At 41.5% G+C, this 20,087-nt stretch overlaps 1 protein-coding gene across 5 annotated transcripts in view; it reads left to right on the top strand.

Annotated features, from left to right (window-relative positions):
- The window catches only part of itsn1 (intersectin 1 (SH3 domain protein)), a 50,049-nt gene that overhangs the window by 3,470 nt on the left and 26,492 nt on the right, over positions 1–20,087 (top strand). For all 5 annotated transcript variants that reach the window (XM_085476993.1, XM_085476991.1, XM_085476990.1 and 2 more), the window contains exons 2-17: positions 8,827–8,886; positions 10,628–10,720; positions 12,264–12,327; positions 12,500–12,660; positions 13,081–13,266; positions 13,512–13,575; positions 13,757–13,857; positions 13,963–14,026; positions 14,117–14,254; positions 16,000–16,094; positions 16,441–16,580; positions 16,812–16,934; positions 17,239–17,388; positions 18,488–18,628; positions 18,752–18,839; positions 19,390–19,529. In XM_085476993.1, the coding sequence (XP_085333119.1) occupies positions 8,859–8,886; positions 10,628–10,720; positions 12,264–12,327; positions 12,500–12,660; positions 13,081–13,266; positions 13,512–13,575; positions 13,757–13,857; positions 13,963–14,026; positions 14,117–14,254; positions 16,000–16,094; positions 16,441–16,580; positions 16,812–16,934; positions 17,239–17,388; positions 18,488–18,628; positions 18,752–18,839; positions 19,390–19,529 (1,776 nt within the window). In that variant the 5' untranslated portion in view covers positions 8,827–8,858. The remainder of the gene's footprint in view (positions 1–8,826; positions 8,887–10,627; positions 10,721–12,263; positions 12,328–12,499; positions 12,661–13,080; positions 13,267–13,511; positions 13,576–13,756; positions 13,858–13,962; positions 14,027–14,116; positions 14,255–15,999; positions 16,095–16,440; positions 16,581–16,811; positions 16,935–17,238; positions 17,389–18,487; positions 18,629–18,751; positions 18,840–19,389; positions 19,530–20,087) is intronic.

Raw genomic sequence — 20,087 nt, 5'->3', positions numbered from 1 at the left:
AAAGCTCCTGCACAGCCATCGTAAAGTAAAGTGTGCGTGTTAGTCCCCATAGGGAAATAGTTCCTCTGCATTTAACCCATTCACCCAGTGAAACAGTGGGCAGCCACCAGTGCAGCGCCCGGGGAGCAGTGTGTAGGGACGGCACCTTGCTCAGGGGTACCTCAGGGTAGCCGTTCAGTGGAGTCGAACCCCCGACCTTCCGATCATGGGGCCACCACTCTACCTACTGAGCTATCCCTGCCCCATTGGGTGTTGCCACTGATATTGCCTTATTACATGTTTATTCACAACAATACAGGATGTACAGTATGAACATACAGGACAAATGACGCAGTTGTTCATCACTTGCTTTGTAATCATTGTTTAACGAGATTTTATTTCACATTTCAAGAATAACAGGTAATCAGCACCAGCACTAACAGTAATCTCAGGATAAAAAGTGTTTGAGCAGCTTGAGTGAGGCAAAATTGTGAGGCTCCAAATCTACTCAGAATTTAAGAAGCTACATGGTGAGAATAGTGTTGTATTTCCTTTTTAGTTGCTGTACCACTGATGAAGTTGGTCTTGCCTTCAGATTTTAAAGTTTTTGCAGCATTACTAATCAGGGAGAAGGCAAGACATGTTATCCAGGACCCTGGTAGCAGGAGGGGCCTTTTTTTTTTTTTTTTTCAAGAAATGAAATGTTTTTGGTTTGAATATTTTTTTTCTTGTTGGTGCCATGATTAAATTGCCTAAATAAATCCAGCGGGTGGATAAACTTTAATTCCAAAAAATGGGGAATGGTGGTCCTCTGATTCCACTTTCACAACTTAAAAATAATGGAGTCAGTCTGGCTTCACAGTAGGGCTGGGCTATATCATAACGTTCACGGTAATACCGGTGTAATGTTGGGCAACGATAAGAAAATGAAATATCGCGATAGAATATGGGTAAAACGCGCATGCGCAGTGCCTTTGTTTACATACGCACATGGCGGCGATGCAGAATGAGAAGGGCGAAAGTGGATCGTTAAATGAAACGGACGAACCAGAATTGGTTTGTAAAAATGCTGCAACTTCAGTGGTGTGGAACTGGTTTAGCTTTCGTCCGTCAGATACACAACAAAGCACTATTTTTGGTAGCGCATGCTAGCGGGCCGTCGTTATTACCGTGTTTTTTGGAAAATACGGCACACTTAAAATCAATCCTTTGATTTTTCTGAAAATCGACAGTGCCCCTTATAATCCCGTGTGCCTTCTGTATGAATTCTGGTTGTGTTTACTGACCTCAAAACGATTTTATGTGTGCGGCGCTCGAAAATCTGTCAAATGTTTTAGTGCGACTTTGCTAAGCTACGAAGGCGCAATGCTCGATGATTGTCGGAGCATTACGGCTACCGTAGTCAGGCGCCTCGCCAAGTGATACGTACTGTGCTTCAACATAATATTAACGTATTATGTGTATAACACTCGTTTTAAGTTTTTTGGATATTATACATGGTTATGCTCAGGATATGTCGGCCAATTTCCACTGGAAATGCCTTTTGGTTAAGCTGTCAGCAAGGAATTTGCATTTGCACTGTTAATTTTTTATATAACTTTAATGCACTTTAAAAAAAGCTGCTTGTTTAAGTGAAAAAACATTGATGGGTTGGGTTTTTTTTGCACTAATAAAGTTGAGGAGTTGTAAAGTATTTTGTCTAGCGTCAATTATCGTCAGTTATATCGTTATTGCAAATTTTCAAATGTATATCGTGATAAATATTTTTGGTCATATCGCCCTGCTCTACTTCACAGCACAGCTGATGTATTCCGATTTCTGTTTCCTCAAGACAGTAAAACTCAGGTTTTTAAAAAAAGAAAAAAGGGGAAAAATAGGGAAGTCCACTCTTAAGAAATACACCCACAGAAACAGACACAGAGTAGAACTAACAGGTCAAGAATGTTTTAGCTAAGAGCAGCTGTAGGAGACCGATAGATGTCAGATGTGACCCTGTACCTATTAAATTTACCCAGCACAACAGCCAGAGTGAAGCAGCAGCAGGTCCCCCTCCAGATAATGTGGCACAAGCTGAGCTCATATAGTGGCAACTAAAATTATTCAGAGCAGTCAGCATATTGATAACAGTTTCAACTGAAGCTGGGCAGCACTAAAATCAACCAGCATTATTCTTGATTGTATCAGCGGTTCCAAAGTGTGCGATGAGGTAAGCAGGGCCATTGTGTTTCAGGCTGATAAAATATTGCAAAATATTTCAACGATGCTGGTTCTTGAGGTTAAAAAATGGTTTGTAGGTAGTTGCTTAAATGTCTGTGGATACATTTATTTAACTTTTCCTAGTTCTAATCAATGAAACACATTATAGAATCTAATGCATTTTAACATAGTGCTTTTAGGCCCGTTCAAACAGGATACTGTATTTACAGAGTTACACAATTATCAAGATAATTACATTATTAAATAATCTGCTCTGACACTGCTCTGGTAATCTTGTGTTTGTGCTGGGTGGGAGTGGGTACTGCCACCTATCAAGCCTCAGCTCTTGACAGCAACGTGATAAAAAATGTGGTAGAGCGTGTTGGATGCAGAGCTTGGGGTCAGTGGCACAGGGTGTGTTCAGAGTGGGTGTGTCTTTCACGTGTGAGTGAGAAGAGGAGGAAGGAGGGGGTTGGACTTGGTGTGTGTTTGATAAAATGCACATGTTATTTATATGTGGGGGGAGTATGTCGCGTGTGAGCACTCATGCAAGGAGCCTGCAGTTATTAATATCAACACTGTCACTGTTAAGCCATCTGACAGGATGCAACAACAAAATAACAAATGAATGTTCTTAAGATCAGGGTTTAGTTCTGTCATTCAATGATCTTCTGCTTCTCCTTCTTATGTGCTCGTCCTTTTCTTTACAGTTTAGTAATTTGCTGAGTTTTTATTTTTTTAAAAATATAGGGAAATATTAATTATTAATGTGGGTAAGTTGTTTTTTCCTCGAAAACTACTTAGAGAGGTGCGCGAAGATTGTGGCGCAATGACATCAAAATCAGCCCAGGACACAAACAAAGCGTCGAGTATAGCGGCGCTGTTACATGGGTAGTCGTGCTCCCGACCTCGATTTTCAACTACAAGAAGTCTGTTTTCTAATGCATCACATTGTACTGTGATATTAACTGGAGAAAACAACTTCACATTCTACTTGATGATATTATAATCATAATAATTATGATTAGAATTGTGATTATTATTATAATAATAATCTCTTGATTAGTGACGCAACAGTATCGGGTGAATAACAGGTGACATTTCCACAATGTGACATTTATGGTAAATGGTCTGTATTTGTATAGCGCTTTACTAGTTCCTAAGGACCCCAAAGCGCTTTACACATTCATTCATCCACCCATTCACACACACATTCACACACTGGTGATGGCAGCTACATTGTAGCCACAGACACCCTGGGGCGCACTGACAGAGGCGAGGCTCCCGGACACTGGCGCCACCGGACCGGTCCCTCCACCACCAGTAGGCAACGGGTGAAGTGTCTCGCCCAAGGACACAACGACTGAGACTGTCCAAGCCGGGGCTCGAACCAGCAACCTTCCGATTACAAGGCGAACTCCCAACTCTTGAGCCACGATCGCCCCATGTGTTTCCTGTCACATGAATTTTTGACCCACTAAAAGTTTAAAAATGGTGTATCAAAGAGCACCGATATAAAATGGTAACAAATGATCTGCGTTATCCTGATTAGTTGACATAAGTGGACACATGTTAGACCAACAAGTAAAACAGGAGAGCTGATTGAGAAGATTGTGTTGACAATGTTTGCAATCACAGGTGGAGCAATCTGTTGTCTGATTTGACTGAGTTTTGATCCAGCGTGATGTGAAGTGATCATAGAGTAAATGTTTAAAAAACTGACATTCATTATGTGTTATCTCCATGTTTATACTGTGAGTGAACATCGCATTTACTCTTCATTTCATTTTCTCTGTGCTGAATGCAGTGTCAGGAGTTCTTTTAACTGCTGTGTTCATAAGGTGCTTTTTCACTTCTCTGATTAAGAGCAACATGTTCACTTTAAGACAGAAGTAGAAAAGGCGCTTGAGGGGAATTGGAAACTATAAGCATAGATTGCAGCATTTTTTTTTTCTGCGAGGCACAGTACAGTTCAGAGGATGTCCACAGCCATAAGAATATCGGAGTGGATGGAGCATCAGTAATGCAGGAGCTTCAGCAGGAAAATGAGGGGGAGGGACAACCAGAAGCCTTTAGTGTGTGTGTGTGTGTGTGTGTGTGTGTGTGTGTGTGAGAGAGAGAGGGGGGGGGGGGACAGAGGGGCTTAAACAGTCATCTGCCACAAGCCATGATAACAGACTCCAGTTACATCCCAGTGCTCTAATTATGGAGACTAATCCCACAATTACTGTGTATATATATACGGGGTAAACAGAGCATTAAACCCTTAACTGCACATGATAAATATGACAAAAGATTCGATGCAACAGAGGGCTTCAAATTAATTTCTGTTCAGTACTTGCTATTGTTTCAGAAAGATTTGTGCCTGTTTTTGTCGTACAGTTCTGCAAAGGAAAGGTCACACTCAGGCTGTGCGTGCTGATGAATAAAGTAAGCTGGGGGATCTGGCCTAAAGATCATATCAGGAGCCTTTGCCGTTGAATATGTGTCTCCTGATGCATTTATTTGAATTTGATGTCATCTCCATATGTTTGCCTTAACATCCTGCAGCTTTAGCTCAGGACTGAAGGCACAAATGTCTTTATCCTGATATGATTAAAAAATAATATTAAATAAATAAAACTAATAAATAAAAAATACACACATCTTACTGATCTCTGCAGTCAGTAACATTACACATAAAGTGCAAACATAATAGCAATTGTATAAACACACACACAAACACACCTTTAAAGTTTAAAGGCGTGAAATTGGACGGTCTAGCCTTCTGATTAGCTAATCAGAAGGCTAGTTCTGATTAGCGTCACCGCTGTCTCGGTGGAGTTTAATAAACTCGGCCGTCTGCTTCTTGCTATCTAAAATATAACCAGACACTGGTGTAAATTCTCGACTGTCTCATACTTCTGTTTAATAAGTTTTCTGTTTGACGTTTAGTCAGCTGTGTGAAAACCAAGGAGGAACCCACCCGGGGGATTAATAAAGTTTTATTTTATCTAATCTAATAACTTTAATCTCAGCCAAACCGATTTACTCACGAACAAACAAAACACTGAAAAAAGCCCAACAATAACATTTTTAGGTTGTCTAAGTGACTTATATATTACGTTTAACCCGAGCAGCGAAACTCTGCGGTGATCTGAAAATGATGTGCCGGGAGTTGTGCCGTTCTCGGCCGCATCAGTAACCCTCGAGCTCCCGGCTAGCTGTCGAGCTGGTGGGTAGCAGACGCCTCTGAAAACGTCGAAGCACTTTTGCAAATATGGGATATCTTGATAAACCGAGCAGATATTTGATGTTTACACAACTACTTTCTCGCCTGAAAATATGTTAAAAGTTTATTTTGTGACCCAGAAAGATTAGTATGAGTAATTTTAAAACTTAGTAGCGGCCGCCATTGCTGGAAACTGGAGTTTGGCTGGGCCGCGCTATGAATTCTGGGATATGGTAGTAATTTGGACAGCCTTTGGCGCGTCGCTGTGACGTAATCGGTCTACAAATGCGGCCTCAGGAGGATGCAGCCCATGAATTGTATAATATAATCGCAGTATAATCGCAGCCTTTGCGGTTAGAAAATTGCACTTGATCATGTCGCGATATTATCGCAAATGCGATATATCGTTCAGCCCTAATGAGTACGAATGTTTGGACAGCGCTATTATTATTTTTTTCCTCCAGTGTCACGATGGGTGTGATCCTCTTGTTCTTACTTGGGTTTTGTGTATAACTGGTTCTTGTACACAAACGTCAGTTTGTTTCACAAGCAGCTTAATCTGTGGTGAGGACTTTATGCAACTTGACTTTTCATTCACTAGATTTTGAGATGCTGGAAGGTAAAAATAATTCAGCAGTTTATAAGCCCCACACTTCCTGCTCCTGTTTCCATTCTTTGTAAATGGCACCATCTGTTGAGCATCACCTCCAAACTGTTGTGTTTTGCTATCATTTTTCTGTAGATGACTAGAAGTTTAATCACTTCTCCCTGTGTGTTGTTTAAACTAGGCAAAAATGTTTGCAGGTGCTCAGCTGCTTCAATATTCTTTCGTGTAATATCGAGCCACATGTGTGTGCGTGCATGCGTGTGTGTGTGTGTGCGTGTGTGTGTGGGGTGGGCTTTGTTCCTCTGACCTACTTAAGTTGGTTACTTTGTCCTCCCACTCTGATGAGAGTGGGGCACACACACTCCACAGCAAGCCCTTCAATCGGCCAAGGACAGATTCATACTGAAGGGTTTAGCAGTCTTATTGATACAGCAATATCAGAGCGATTTTGGAAAACCATCTTTGTATTGAGTTTTATGATTCGTTTGAGCACTGTAGACTAAATTCCATCTGTCCTTATGCTGTTTTGAAATCTGATGAGTCGCCATCTGAGAACTTAATGTAATAAACTCTAGCTATCATGCGTGGCACGATTCCTGTGGGACTAAATGGAAAAATTGCAAATTTTTGATTTGGACTCTCAAACAGAATTTGGCCTCACTGTTTGGTAATTTCTTGTGTGCGTGAAGCTTGGGCACAGTAAAAGGGTCAACAACCCACACATACATATACTCATCCACCCGTCCTAAGTCCTTGTCTGTTGCAATGTATGTCACATTGTTATTGTGGGCTGTCTGCTAGCTGTGATACAGGGGGTGGGAGGCAGGTCTGGATCTGATTATCATGCCTTTGCTAATGCAGACACATGAGCTGTTGTTGTTGTAAGAGATGAGAGTGCTGGAGGAAATATAAGTTACATTTATTTTTCTAACTTTTCTGTCTGTGTTGTCTGTAAGAAATACTGACTTTAAAATATTTATTTAGATTTGACGCTAACATTGCTTTTATGAAGTTACAGTTGTAGCTCACTGGCTCAAAGTGTCTTGGTTCTATAATAAAACCAACAAGGAACCATTAACTACTAATGCGAGCTGTGTAGACTATTCAGAAATAATTGCAGTACCTTCAGCTAATGCACAATTTATAGTATGTGGGTATCTTTTTGCATTGGTTTCTGAATTTGCAGAGAGAGCGATTATGGGACTGTAACCAGAATGTGTAAGTTGTCCGATTACCACAAAAACTACCCCGTCTGCTGGCCTGCAGGGGAACGCAAGATGGACTAGAACTAGCTAGTTACAGCAACTGAACTTTCAAAATAAAGGCCTTTTCACACCAGGCGTGTAAAATCTGTGCAAATATTTCTGTCATTAAAAATATTTCTCCGACCTCCCATTTTTAATGGAGCCGTTTACACTGACTGCGTAATTTCACTGGACAAATTTGCAGCATTTGAACCAAGCTCGATATTTCGTGTCATTTTTACAGTGCATAATGAGAGTGAAGGGATTTTCCATTAGTAAATCAATCATGTCATCATATTAGACGGATGGAGAAATTAACTGAAATCACAGAATATACCTGAGCAACTGTCACTGGCCAATATGAGTCAAGTGTTATCTGTGGGAAACATGCTTGGGTGACATCCTCTAAAAGCCTGTACTCTGCCATGTGCAGGGTGCTGATTGGTAGAAAGGTCAGCTTGAACACAAGAGGATAAAGTCCAGGAAAAAACAAGGAAAACATTTAATATTCAGAAAGCGTTGATGAGAAGCACAGACAGTGGCTTCAGTTGAGAGTTTTCTTATTAACTTGTTTCGCTTCACTACAAAGATGTTCTTTGTCTATTATGACTTCTGTCTTCTTGTTTATCAGAGGCAGAATAAAGGATCAACACTGTGAACATGAGTGGCCAACGTTACTGTTTTTTCACACATTTTTTGACACTAACTCCTTGTGACGATACACAGCTGTAACATGTGGGTGTGAGTCTGCAACGTACCTACCAAGACACTACCATGGATGGTATTTTTATGTGTGGGTCATTGCTCAGTGTTATTGTGTAGTCAGATCTGGACTATCACCAAAGTCTGGCGCCCCGCTCTGCTCTAACATTAACTCCAGCAACTCCACTAAACAACCTCCAGACGCCTTTTACATCTAAGACATTAGAAGCAGAGGAGCTCTGGAGGATAGCTGTAGATTAGTCTTATAAAACCAATGAATTTCTTCTATGTTTTTTGAAGGTGAACTAGGTTTTAATTGCATGCATTATGTTCTAAAAACTGTTCTTGTTAAAATGCGCGGAAGCCCTGGTGAAGCAAAGTGGTCCTGAAAACAAGTGACTGCGCTCAGGCTCAGCCTGCTCTGCATGAAGAGAAGTTTGCTGCCCTGTTGACATGCACAAGCATAGCTAATGTGCTCTGACTGGATGCAGTCTGAACAGATGACAACTGGAGATTTTTTTTTAAACATAACATTTGAAAATATCCAGATAAATTTCTTTAAAAGTTAGTAAGTGTAAGCGTGTAAGGATCACTGGGATGGAGACCCAAAAGAAAGACAGCTGAGAGGAAAATGAGCTCCAGACTGGACTGGAAAATTGCTTCCCCCTCACTGAGTTTGTCCACTGTGTCACCACCTTTGGCTGTTGACCAGACATTGTTTTGTCCTTTAAACATCTTGCTGGGTTGCTGACCTCGCACACAGAGGCTGGCTCCTTCACAATAAAAGCATTTTTCTGGTTCACTAGAGAAATAGTGTTGAGGTGAACAGGTTTTGTTGGTTCGATCAAATAAAACTTTCATCTGTTTTTCTTAATGTGTTGTTTCAGGTGTTGTGTAGCTGCAGAAGACTGAGCGAACCATGGCACAGTTCCCAACCACGTTCACAGGTCAGTATTTACATGTGGCTGACTTAACAGAGAGCTATAGTGAACGTTTTCTCTCAGTCAAGCTAAATGACAACATCAAGAGTTCATCAGACAAACCACATCTTTGAAGTAGAATAAAGTCTCTCACATGACGCCCTCTAAATAGTGTGTTAGCCGTACAGCAAAGCTGATATTGTTGCTACTTTGGATACTTACATTGTTCTTATATTTTCAGATATATTTGTTTTATGCCCATTTTATGCCAAGTAGTAAAACAATTAATTTTACTTTTCTGGTAATATAGTTTTGGGGAGCACTGTAGCTGAGTGGCTATGAGTGGATGTAGCTCCTGTCAAAGAAAACAACAACCAAGTTGTTCTAAAATTGTAGCCAAAGAGACAGATCTCCCATCACAACAACTAAGAGATGGAGGCAAAGGCAGACTAAGTCGAATAGTTAAAAAGCACACAGACTGAGATTTGTCAGACCATAGACTGTGAGCTGTCACCCAAAACACATTACACTGAATGAGGACCAGCATTGCTTGCGTTTTGTCATCAGGGGAACATGCTGGAAATAAATCTCTGCAGCTAGAAGCATTTGAGGCTGAATGAATGTTTGTACAGTTTTTTCTTTAATAAAAATAGAAGAGAATTAAAAAACACATTGCCAGCAGGATAATTGTTGTGTTTCTGTTGAAATGTTGTGGCAGAAGCTTCCAGCACAAAAGACAGCCGACAAGTATAATTTTTATCAACAGTTACAGAGAAATGACTTTCAGTCCGCAGTGATTTGTCTTTCATTTTCCAATGAACTAGAATGACTCACTAAACATTTAACTCCCTTCTCTTCCAAGTAAATGGAAGTAAGACAAATGGTAGAAAGGTAGTGCGATTTACAGAAAATATGGATTTATGCAAGAAAAGATGGATATTGTGTAGTTTAAATTCCTGTTCTTGTATTTTAAATGTATAGTATTAAAAAAAGGGCATACACACCATATATATGTAGTGTGCAAATACATGAGATATTCTTTTTTTCATCGTGTGGTGTCTTTTATAGTTATAACAAAACTTTTGCACCCTGTTCCTTCTTTTATCTTCTTTCTTAATTTCCTTGAATTATTACTTTGTCCCTTGTGGGGCTCTCTGTGGGATTTTCGTGGGTTTGCTGCACTGTGTAACGTTCTTCAGCAGTAGAAACATGAATGCCATCAGCAGCGGTCACTTTACTTTAGTCAGCTGTGAAGTGTTCAGAAAAGCTGTGGCTGCACAATGGCAGAAACTGAAAGGCTGTAAAGAGAAGAGAGCCACCAAAACTGCAAAGTTACCGCCTGTCACTGTAACTGTGCTGGAACTGGATTATCTTATCTTTGTTAAATAATTTTCTGTATCACAGTTAACACCAGCACGTTGTATCACAACATCTCTTTATAGCTGAGGGTAGAGCATGAGGGCTGGTGAAGCAGAAATGGCTTTTTAAGTAGTAAACTCAGTGATGAGAGAAGCTCACATTATTTCTGTCAACTGCTGATGAATTGGTTGCATTCGCATGTTAATTACGCACTCAGTTCCTCATTCATTCATCTCTGAGCTGGCACTCTGTCCAACCCTTATAGGAGCTATATAACAGGAAGTGAGACTCATGACTAATGCATTCCTCTCAAGCCTCCCTTTTCTTCCTGTCTGTATCTGACTTGGGCTCGACCTCTGTGGTTGTAACTGGCTCTGTGTGTGTTTGTTGTTTCTTATGGATGCGTTAGGTCCAGATGTGTTTCTGATCTCTGTGGACGAGAGAGCCAAACATGACCAGCAGTTTCACAGCCTCTCTCCGACTGCTGGGGGTTTCATCACAGGTAACACTCTCTCGCTCTCACACAAACATGGGTAAGGGGTGATAGGGGCATGCACAATGCCAGTGTCACGTGTTTTATTATTGGCTCTGTGGGGAACTTGCTGTCCAGGTGTCAAATGTCCTAAGTGCTCGATGTGCGTTGTGGGAAATGTGGTTGGATCAAAGAAAACTGGACTTCATTAGGAGAAATCATCACAGCCACTAGAGCCATGACTGCAATTTAATAGTAAATTCATCCAGTTCAAAATCTCAATGTGCCTCACAAATACAGCTGTTCAGATATTTGCTTAAATGCTGTTATTTGAAGAATAAAGACAAACTTTAACTGTAATTTAACACATAATGAGGCAAAGCTTCATTCAGGCTTCAGACTGCTTTAAACGGTCACTCTCAGGCAGCTGTTTCTCCTTTCTCTGTGTGAGTCAGTGAGAGTGGATATCTTTGACCGAAAGAGCTCCACCCCACATGCTCTTCCCAAGCTGTTTGTGACGGGCAGCAAATCAGAAGACAGTTGACTCACAGGCAGTTGATGTTGTACTTAAGAACAGGTAGCATGTGCCAAAAGCAACTTCACAACTGTTGCTTTGGTCAGACTGGACGCACAAGTTTTTCAAGCGGGTCGGTCTCTGTGTGCACTTTAATGATGTAAGAGTGCAGGCGCACAGACTCCCGTGATGAGGCAGACGGAGATTGTTGCAACCAAAAAAATAAAACTGTTTCCTGTTTCAATGACTTCTGCTTCTCTTCCAGTGCTGATGTGATGATTTATTTTTCCTGAGTCAGGCATGAGAAAAACGGTCACATGGCTGAGTTGCTGTCACAGTTTTCGGGAACAGTGATCAAAGTGCCAGGCTTACCCGAAACATTAAAGGGAGAAGGAAAAGAGCTTGTTTCAGACAGAGGATGAGCTGAGGAGATGAAGAATCAAGGGACAGACTCACTGTTGTTTGACTATTACACATTGTGTTGCTTCTTAATTAACATGCTAAGGAAACACCGCCTACAAAACCTGTTACTGTTTATCTAGAGCTTCTAATCTATTTGTTTTTGTAATCGAGTAACGTCAGGAGGCAGTTTCTCACCTCCTGGAGTTGGACCATTGTTGTCTGCAGGACCCTTGATCTAACCCTTTGGCATTGTTTAGCATCTACATGTCAATCACACCCCGCTGATCACTGCCCTGCTTCTGCTTGTGTACCTGCACAAGAGCCATAGCTCACCAATGATTGGCTTATCTCCCAGACCCTACCCCAGGGTTGGAAAACGGGAATTTGAGTCCCAGTTTAAGAGAAAAAGAAAACCAAAAAAACCAACAACGTTTTGGACTGTGAGTCATGTAAAGCTGCTTTAGTTCAAGAATGAAAAGTTGGAAGCCATTTCATATCATAGATTATGTTTTACTGATTCAGAGAAACTTCAATAAGGTTTGACTATCTGCATTTTATGATTTAGTTGACATTGTAATAAAGGTCAGAGGTCGTTTACATTTAGATTCTCTGGGCTCTGTGGTGATCTCATATTCTGTCTGTCTGTCTGTCTGTCAGGTGACCAGGCCAGGAACTTCTTTCTCCAATCAGGGCTTCCCCCGCCCGTCCTCGCCCAAATATGGTGAGTCACATAGCCAGGAATTAGTCAGCTCATTTATTACTCTCCTTTAAAAGTTGCAGACTATTGTCTAAGTTTTTTTTTTTTTTTTTTTTGCACCAGTGGTTTTTAATCCATGTCAGATTTTACCCCTCGTTAATGTTTTAAAGTGCTCATGCTCTGTGTGAATCTGCAGGGCTCTGGCTGACATGAACAGCGATGGCCGAATGGATATCCACGAGTTCTCAATCGCAATGAAGCTCATCAAGCTGAAACTACAGGGTCACCCTCTGCCCCCATCGCTTCCTCCCAGTATGAAACAACCCCCGCTACCTTTACCCCCACAGACTGGTTTTGGTAAGACTGACACTTGAACTAATTCCATGAAAAATAAGTGAGCACCTTCCCGTTTTTCTGAGAATCAGCAATACCTGTTACTGTATTTATTCAATTTATAAAGAAACTAAATGAATCTCTTCTACAAGATGAGCTGATTGAAAATTTCATTTGATATAAACCTGTTTTGATCAGCCACAAATTTATCTCCTGAACCTTTGATGTTACGAGGGCTCAGAAATGTCAAGGAAAAAGCAGTTGGATCAGATCATTGGAGTCAGGACAGTTCATGGGGCATCTTCATTTCTTAAAAATACTGCAGATAACTTATAATAAATAATTGTCTTTTAAATTAACTCATATATAGTGATAATGGTCCTGCCTCCTTCACTGTGTGTACAGACAGCATCATCTTGTCTTCTCGCTCTGTTTTTAACTCAGGCATGCCTCCCATGGCACCCATCGCTACTCCTCTGCCCGGCGTGCCCCCGCTCCCCTTGCCTCCTCTTCCCGTCGGGGTTTCGCCCCCACTCGTCTCGTCTGCGCCGCCACCCCTCCCACAGCCCATTGCCAACGGAGCTCCTCCCACGGGCATAATACAGCCTATCTCAGGCTTCTCCCACCCAGGTAACAGTGGAGAGCATTGTCGTCACATCTTTGTGATGCGTTCCATCGCTAAGCTTGTATTTACACATAACAAGCTTAATGTATTTACATTTCAGACATTCACACGCTCTCTTATCTCTGCATGAATGCTTTTCTAAGACACGGGTCACTATTTTGTTTTTAAGTTAGAGGCTTCTTAGTAAAATTACACAACAACACATGCAGTTCACCAAGTCCTAAAATGCACTCCTCTCTGTCGCTCTCAGCTCCCTCTTCGTTTAATCGGGCCAGTACCAAGCTGCAGAAGGGCTCGTCCTTTGATGCTGCTGGGTAGGTCAAGCAATCCAAATGTTTGCACCATTCTGAACTTGGTGAATTTAGCTGTTACGTTCATGTAAAAGTCTGCTGTGCACTTGAACCTATAGTCCTTCGTAGCATGTAGTTTTTTCTTTAATTATAAAATCTCATTGGTTTCTCATTCTTGCTTTTTATTCTGTTGTCCTCCTCCCAGTGCTCAGCCCCCTGCTGACTGGGCAGTTCCTCAGTCCTCCAGGCTGAAGTACAGACAGCTTTTTAACTCCCATGACAAGATGATGAGTGGACACCTCACTGGTACTCACACACACTCACATGCTGTTGATTGTCATCATGTTTCTGTTATGTTTGCATGTAAATGTGTGTGTCTTTCTCTACATTTGATGTACGTCTGTGTTTCAGGTCCCCAGGCTCGCACAATCCTGATGCAGTCCAGTCTTCCTCAGACCCAGCTTGCCACGATATGGTGAGTACACTTGAATTTAACCCTCCATATCAGAACAGAAAACAGCAGTCCTTTAAATCTGACTTTTTCCTTTCATGTTTTTCCCCTCAGGAGTCTTTCAGATATTGACCAGGATGGAAAACTGACAGCTGAGGAGTTTATCTTAGCTATGCACCTCATAGATATGGCTATGTCAGGGTTACCGCTGCCCCCTGTGTTACCTCCAGAATACCTCCCACCATCATTCAGGTAAATGCTGAACTAAACACGAGGATGTTACTGACAATGTGCTGGTCACTTAAACAAGAACCAAAAAATCAACCTCCAAACATTTAAAAAAAGAAAAAAGAAGCTAGAACTGAGCACAGAGGTTACATGTGGTCATTAGGGGTGCAACGATACACAAAAATCACGGTTCGGTACTTTGGTGTCACGATTCGATATTTTTTCGATACAAAAAACAATGTTCATGCCTTTTTAATTTGTCATTTATTAAAAGTATAAATATATATTTTAACTCAAAAGTACAGTTTTTAAATTTAATGTTGCTGAAACAACAAAGTAATTAAAATAATAAATCTATCTGATGGAGAAATCACTCACCGATATTTGAGGTTTACACAGCTACATTCTCGCCTGAAAATATGTTAAACGTTTATTTTGTGACCCAGAAAGAATAATAAGAGTAACATTAAAACTAACTAGCTGCCGCCATTGTTGGAAACTGGGCTGGGCCGCGCTATGAATTCTGGGACAGAGCTTCTTCTTCTTCGGGGTTTAACGGCAGCTGGCATCCTTGTACATGCAGTGCTGCCATCTTCTGTTTCAGTCCGTTATTACACTCTTAAATCCTACTTATTCCTGCGTCTTTTGCGATCTTACAAAGCTTCAAACAACGCGTCGACTATTAAATTAGTCGTCGACGATTTTGATAGTCGACGTAATCGTGACTAGTCGACTAATCGTGGCAGCCCTAACTAGTTCCCACCCATGTAATTGAGCATTGCATGGCACATCCAACATACTGTTTTACTTTAGTCCATGACTCGCTTACCTTCAGGGTCATACGTCACATGAAAACCAAAATAGTTCCAGACGCCAGATCTGAATGAGGGTGGGGGAGGTTCAATTTGCCATGTTGCAACGACAGCTTAACTTCTGTCTCGCTAGCTTGCCCTGCGCTCAGTGAATCTGCGTTCGACTACTCCGCCTAGGCTGCACTGTCGAGCGCAGATCCACTGAGTGCTCAACACAGACAGCATCGTCAGAAGGAAAGTTGATAAAATAAATTAAAAATTTTGTATTGTTCGATACATATGCGTACCGAACCGAAAGCACTGTATCGAACGGTTCAATATCGATGCGAATATCGTTGCACCCCTAATGGTCATACTAATCTGCACTGGTATTTAACAATTACTTCTTGATGAGACTGTTACACACATATGAGCTCATAAGAAACACCAGCACCACCTCTCTCCAGTCATGTCATTAAGGCAGACGATGAGTTTTCCTTCGACCTGAACTAACCACACTGGTCTCTGTGTGCAGCTGGAGTCTGTGTGCAGGGACCTTACAATCATATAATAACCACATAATAGTAAAAATAGACAGTCAGTATTAACTTTGCTCTCATTTTCAAAAAGGTTTCTTTGGAGTTAATGATGTCAGGTGATCAAATATGTGAGTTTTATTCTGATTCAGCATTACAAAGTGAAGTGTTGCAATCCCTGCACTGGAAAAAAATGTCTTGCAGGTTTGGTTTTTATTACTCTGAAATTTATGACTTTAATTAAAACATTTTATATTTGTTTCTGGCATTTGCCCCTCAATCTTTAATAGTTCTTTTCCTTCAGTGCCCCTACAGCTGACCACTTGTTACATGCTAAATGCAAAGATGCAATACTCGATTATTGTTTTGTGCGGCATTGCTTATTTTAAATGATAAAGGTTGAAAGATCTGATCGGTCGTTGTTCGTCCCTGTGTGTGAAAGGCGTGTGCGCAGCGACAGCGTTCAGTCGGACCAGAAAAGCGTCCAGGAGGAGATGGAGGAGGAGACGGAGACCAGCCAAGATAAGAAATTACCAGGTGATTCGTCCTAACCAGCGAGTACACGCTGTTTTATTACTGGTCAAAGTGGAATTAGATTCACCCTGAGCTGCTACTGACGTTTAGACATCATTGACTTATTTTGGCTTCTGCAACCTTCAGTAATTTTGTAATAAACTAATATTATGTGACCTGTGTTTTTCTTTTTGACCTTTTTGTGGCCACAGTGTTCATTATGCTGACAGAACCTAACCGTGCTTGTGTAGTCGGCTCTGTTTTCAAGCTTCTTCCTCTCATCTAAAATGGTTCTAGCAGTTTCAGTTAAATAATTTACAAACCATCTATCATAGCCCACTTCATAAACGTCCTCTTTGTCTCCCTGCAGTGACATTTGAGGATAAGAAGAGGGAAAACTTTGAGCGAGGGAATCTGGAGTTGGAGAAAAGACGTCAGGCCCTGCAGGAGCAACAGAGGAAAGAGCAGGAGAGGCTGGCTGCCCTGGAGAGGGAGGAGCAGGAGAGAAAGGTTTGCTCTTTTCACTGTGCACTGCACATTTGATTTGCTCATGGTTTAAGGCTTCTTTATGAGGCCGTAAAATAAACAGCGCTTTCAAAGTTCTGGCTACAATCTCCTGCGTCAGTAAATTATTTAATTCAACTCTTGAAACTTGGAGGATACGGAAACGCATCGGGGTGACGCGTGACAAATACCGGTTTGTTTGTTCTGCCAGCTCATTTCTCTACGTTTGTGCTTCAGGAGCGTGAGCGTCTGGAGCATGAGAGGAGACGGCAACAGGAACTAGAAAAACAGCTGGAGAAGCAGAGAGAGCTGGAGAGGCACAGAGAAGAAGAGAGGCGCAAAGAGATAGAGAGGCGAGAGGTATGATAGAGAGACAGAGGGAACATCTGCATTTTAATTAAAGAGCCAAAGCTGGGCTGAAGCATAACTGCTGCAAACTTGTAATTAGTGCTGCATACAAGCGCACACCAACCCCCCCCTTAAAATCACTCACAGCAAAGTGCCCGATTCACACCGCTGCACCAGATAACTAGTCATGTGTAATCAAGTGTATGATGTACTATATGTATATAATGTTTAACCTCCAGTCTTTTGTGTTGTTGTGCAGTTTCTTTATAAAACTGCGTCCTGAGCGTAAACAGAACTTTCTGTGTCTGTGTGGCAGGCCGCTAAGAGAGAGTTAGAGCGCCAGCGTCAGCTGGAGTGGGAGCGTCAGCGGCGGCAGGAGCTTCTGACTCAGAGAAACCGAGAGCAGGAGAGCATAGTTCTGCTCAAAGCCAGGAAGAAGACGCTGGAGTTTGAGCTGGAGGCTCTGGTAATCAAAAATACTCAGTATGTCTGTGAAGGTTCTCAGTCATCCAGGTCATCATAGTCTAAGGAGCTTGGAAAGAAAAGCGTCTGGACTTTAAGTTCCTTGAAGATGTTTCACCTCTCATTCAAGAAGCTTCTTCAGTTCTAAGGTCAAATGGTGGAGAGTCCCAGATTTAAACCCAGTGGGAGTGACCCCCCAAAGAGGGACAAAAGGACCCCCTGATGATCCTCTAATCACATGAGCCAAGGTGTGAAAGCGGGTGTGGGTCACAATCAGCCAGGGTTTCTGGTGAGCTCGTTGTGAAACCTGGCCCCACCCTATCATGTGATTTCCTGAGGTCAGATGGCCCAGGGTGTGAGTGGGCGTTAAGGCGTCTGGGAAGGGAACTCAAAACTGGATTATAGATGGCAGACAGTTGGTGCCACCGTCTCTGTTCATAGAAGCATCTATGTCCACTGTGAACGACCATCTTTGAACAGAGGCGGTGGCTTACGACACCAACTGTCTGCCATCTATAGTAAGTAACTGACTCTCAGAATCGTCGTTGCACGAAACCATCAGACTGCTGCTGGTTGATCACTGTCCTGCCTCTTTGTCAGACTGTTAGTGTCAGTAGGTCAGACACAGCTGATAATGTGACAATAGAAAGTTGGGATTCTACTTTTTTCCTTTCAGTGTTCTAATTTGGAAGAAAAAGATGGAAACTTCAGCATTTATGAACTGATGTTTTCATTAAATCAGACTAATCACTGCTAATTAAGCTACAGGATTAAGGTTAAGTGTCATCTCATTCTTCTGCCCTGAGGAGATATTTGGTAAAGTGGAGGCGTGTTTTTCATGAGGCTAAAGGGTCTCTTCTGATGAAGAATCAAACTCAGCAAGTGATGAATAGAAGATGAAAATAAATCTGTGAAAAGTGGCTGAAACGTGGGGTCAAACATGAATCCACACAGATTAGAGCAGCTAATCCAGACCTTTTTTCTTTTTCCACAACAGAAAAAGCTAAATTAAAGATTTTATCTTCCATCAACATGACTCGAGTTTGGATTTCACTGTTTTTAAGTATTAAATGTGATCTATTCTGTCTGTGTGTTTCCTCCAGAATGACAAGAAGAGCCAGTTGGAGGGTAAACTGAAGGATGTTCGGTTTCGTCTGTCGAATCAGAGGAAAGAGGTGGAGCAGACGAACCAGACCCGAGAGACGCGCATCACTGAAATCACGCTTTTGCAACAACAGCTGCAGGTGTGCCAAGCAAACAAAACCAGCAGCTAATGAATAAAAGAATACAGTTCTGACCCCACTGACGACCGGCTCATTACTGTGTACGTGTTAACCCTTTCTGCTGGTCTTTCTGGCTGCGTGCAGGACTCCCAGCAGTGGTTGGGGAGGCTCATTCCTGATAAGCAGAGTCTGAACGAGCAGCTGAAACAGGTTCAGCAGAACAGTCTGCACCGTGAGTACCGCAGACACTCGGCTCACATGCAAACATTATCATTCATTCTTGTTGTGGAACAGCTGAAATTTCGTCGCTACGACTTTTAATTTCTTTTTTTTCCCCACTTTTTAATTCAGTTTAGTTTCAGTTTCCAGAGGAGATTTTCTTGTTTCAGTTGCGTTTTTATCCCTCAGTCGCAAAAGGCTTATGGAAGTTTGTAGTTTGTGAACGCGATAACGGCGCGATTTTGAAACTGATACCATAGGTGGGTCTACTCGGAGGCTGAGGGGTGGCGCTTTTATCTTCATTTTAGTTAACTCAAATGTTTTTTAGCATCTAGTTTTTAGTTTAAGGTAAATGTTTTAACCTTGGTTGTGATGCCATATTTTGTTTCTGATAAAAACGTTCAAAGTAAATGTTTTGTTTCAGATATTACAATTTTTAAAAGGGATTAGGAGTGCGTACGTTTTACCTTGTTAACTGTCTGTTCTGCTAATTACTGCGTAGCTTGGAAACTTTGATTTATTAACTTGCTGCTGTCTCATGCTGTCTGTGTGTGTGTACTTAGGTGATAGTCTTTCGTCCCTGCAGAAGGCTGTCGAGCAGAAAGAGATGAGCAGACAGCAGCTCAGAGAGCAGCTTGATGCTGTGGAGAAAGAGACGAGGGCCAAACTGCTAGAAATAGACGCTTTCAACACTCAGCTGAAGGTAAAGAGACAAATGATCAACAACACCATGCAGGACAGGAAAGCCACAAACATACTGGGCAGGGTTTTTCCTGTGTACGTGTTGGCATCCCCAAAAGAGACAACGTAAAAGACATTTTAACCATTATTTAATATCATGGTTCACTTATTCTAGCATAAAATATACTAAAATGTATAACAGTTGTGCTCACGCGTGTCATTACCCCACAGGAAAAACCCAGCCAGGAAATGCCAGGTCACAGTATTATGTGGTTTGCCTAATAAATTAAAAGAGTTTAACATAAAAATAACAGATGTGAATCTAATACTATGTTACAATGAGACGTTTGATGCACACTGTGATATTTGTCTTGTTGTTGTTCATTTTTGTTTGGAAGCTGCGCTCCATTGGTGTTTTCACACAAGTGTGAGGATATTAACGTGCTTTTTCCAATTCACCTTATATATATCTCTGTTAAAACTGCCTATTCTATTTAAATAAACCTAACATTATTAAATCTGTTGATTATAAGAGTAAATAAAATCTAATTTTGGTGCTGAGAAGCATATTTTATTTCCT

The sequence above is a fragment of the Copadichromis virginalis genome, linkage group LG13 (assembly GCF_057382275.1).
Source record: "Copadichromis virginalis isolate Kocher_CV1m ecotype Utaka linkage group LG13, C_Virginalis_male_GT1.1, whole genome shotgun sequence".
Taxonomy (NCBI): Eukaryota; Metazoa; Chordata; class Actinopteri; order Cichliformes; family Cichlidae; genus Copadichromis; species Copadichromis virginalis.
This window is presented reverse-complemented; position numbering and strand designations above follow the sequence as displayed.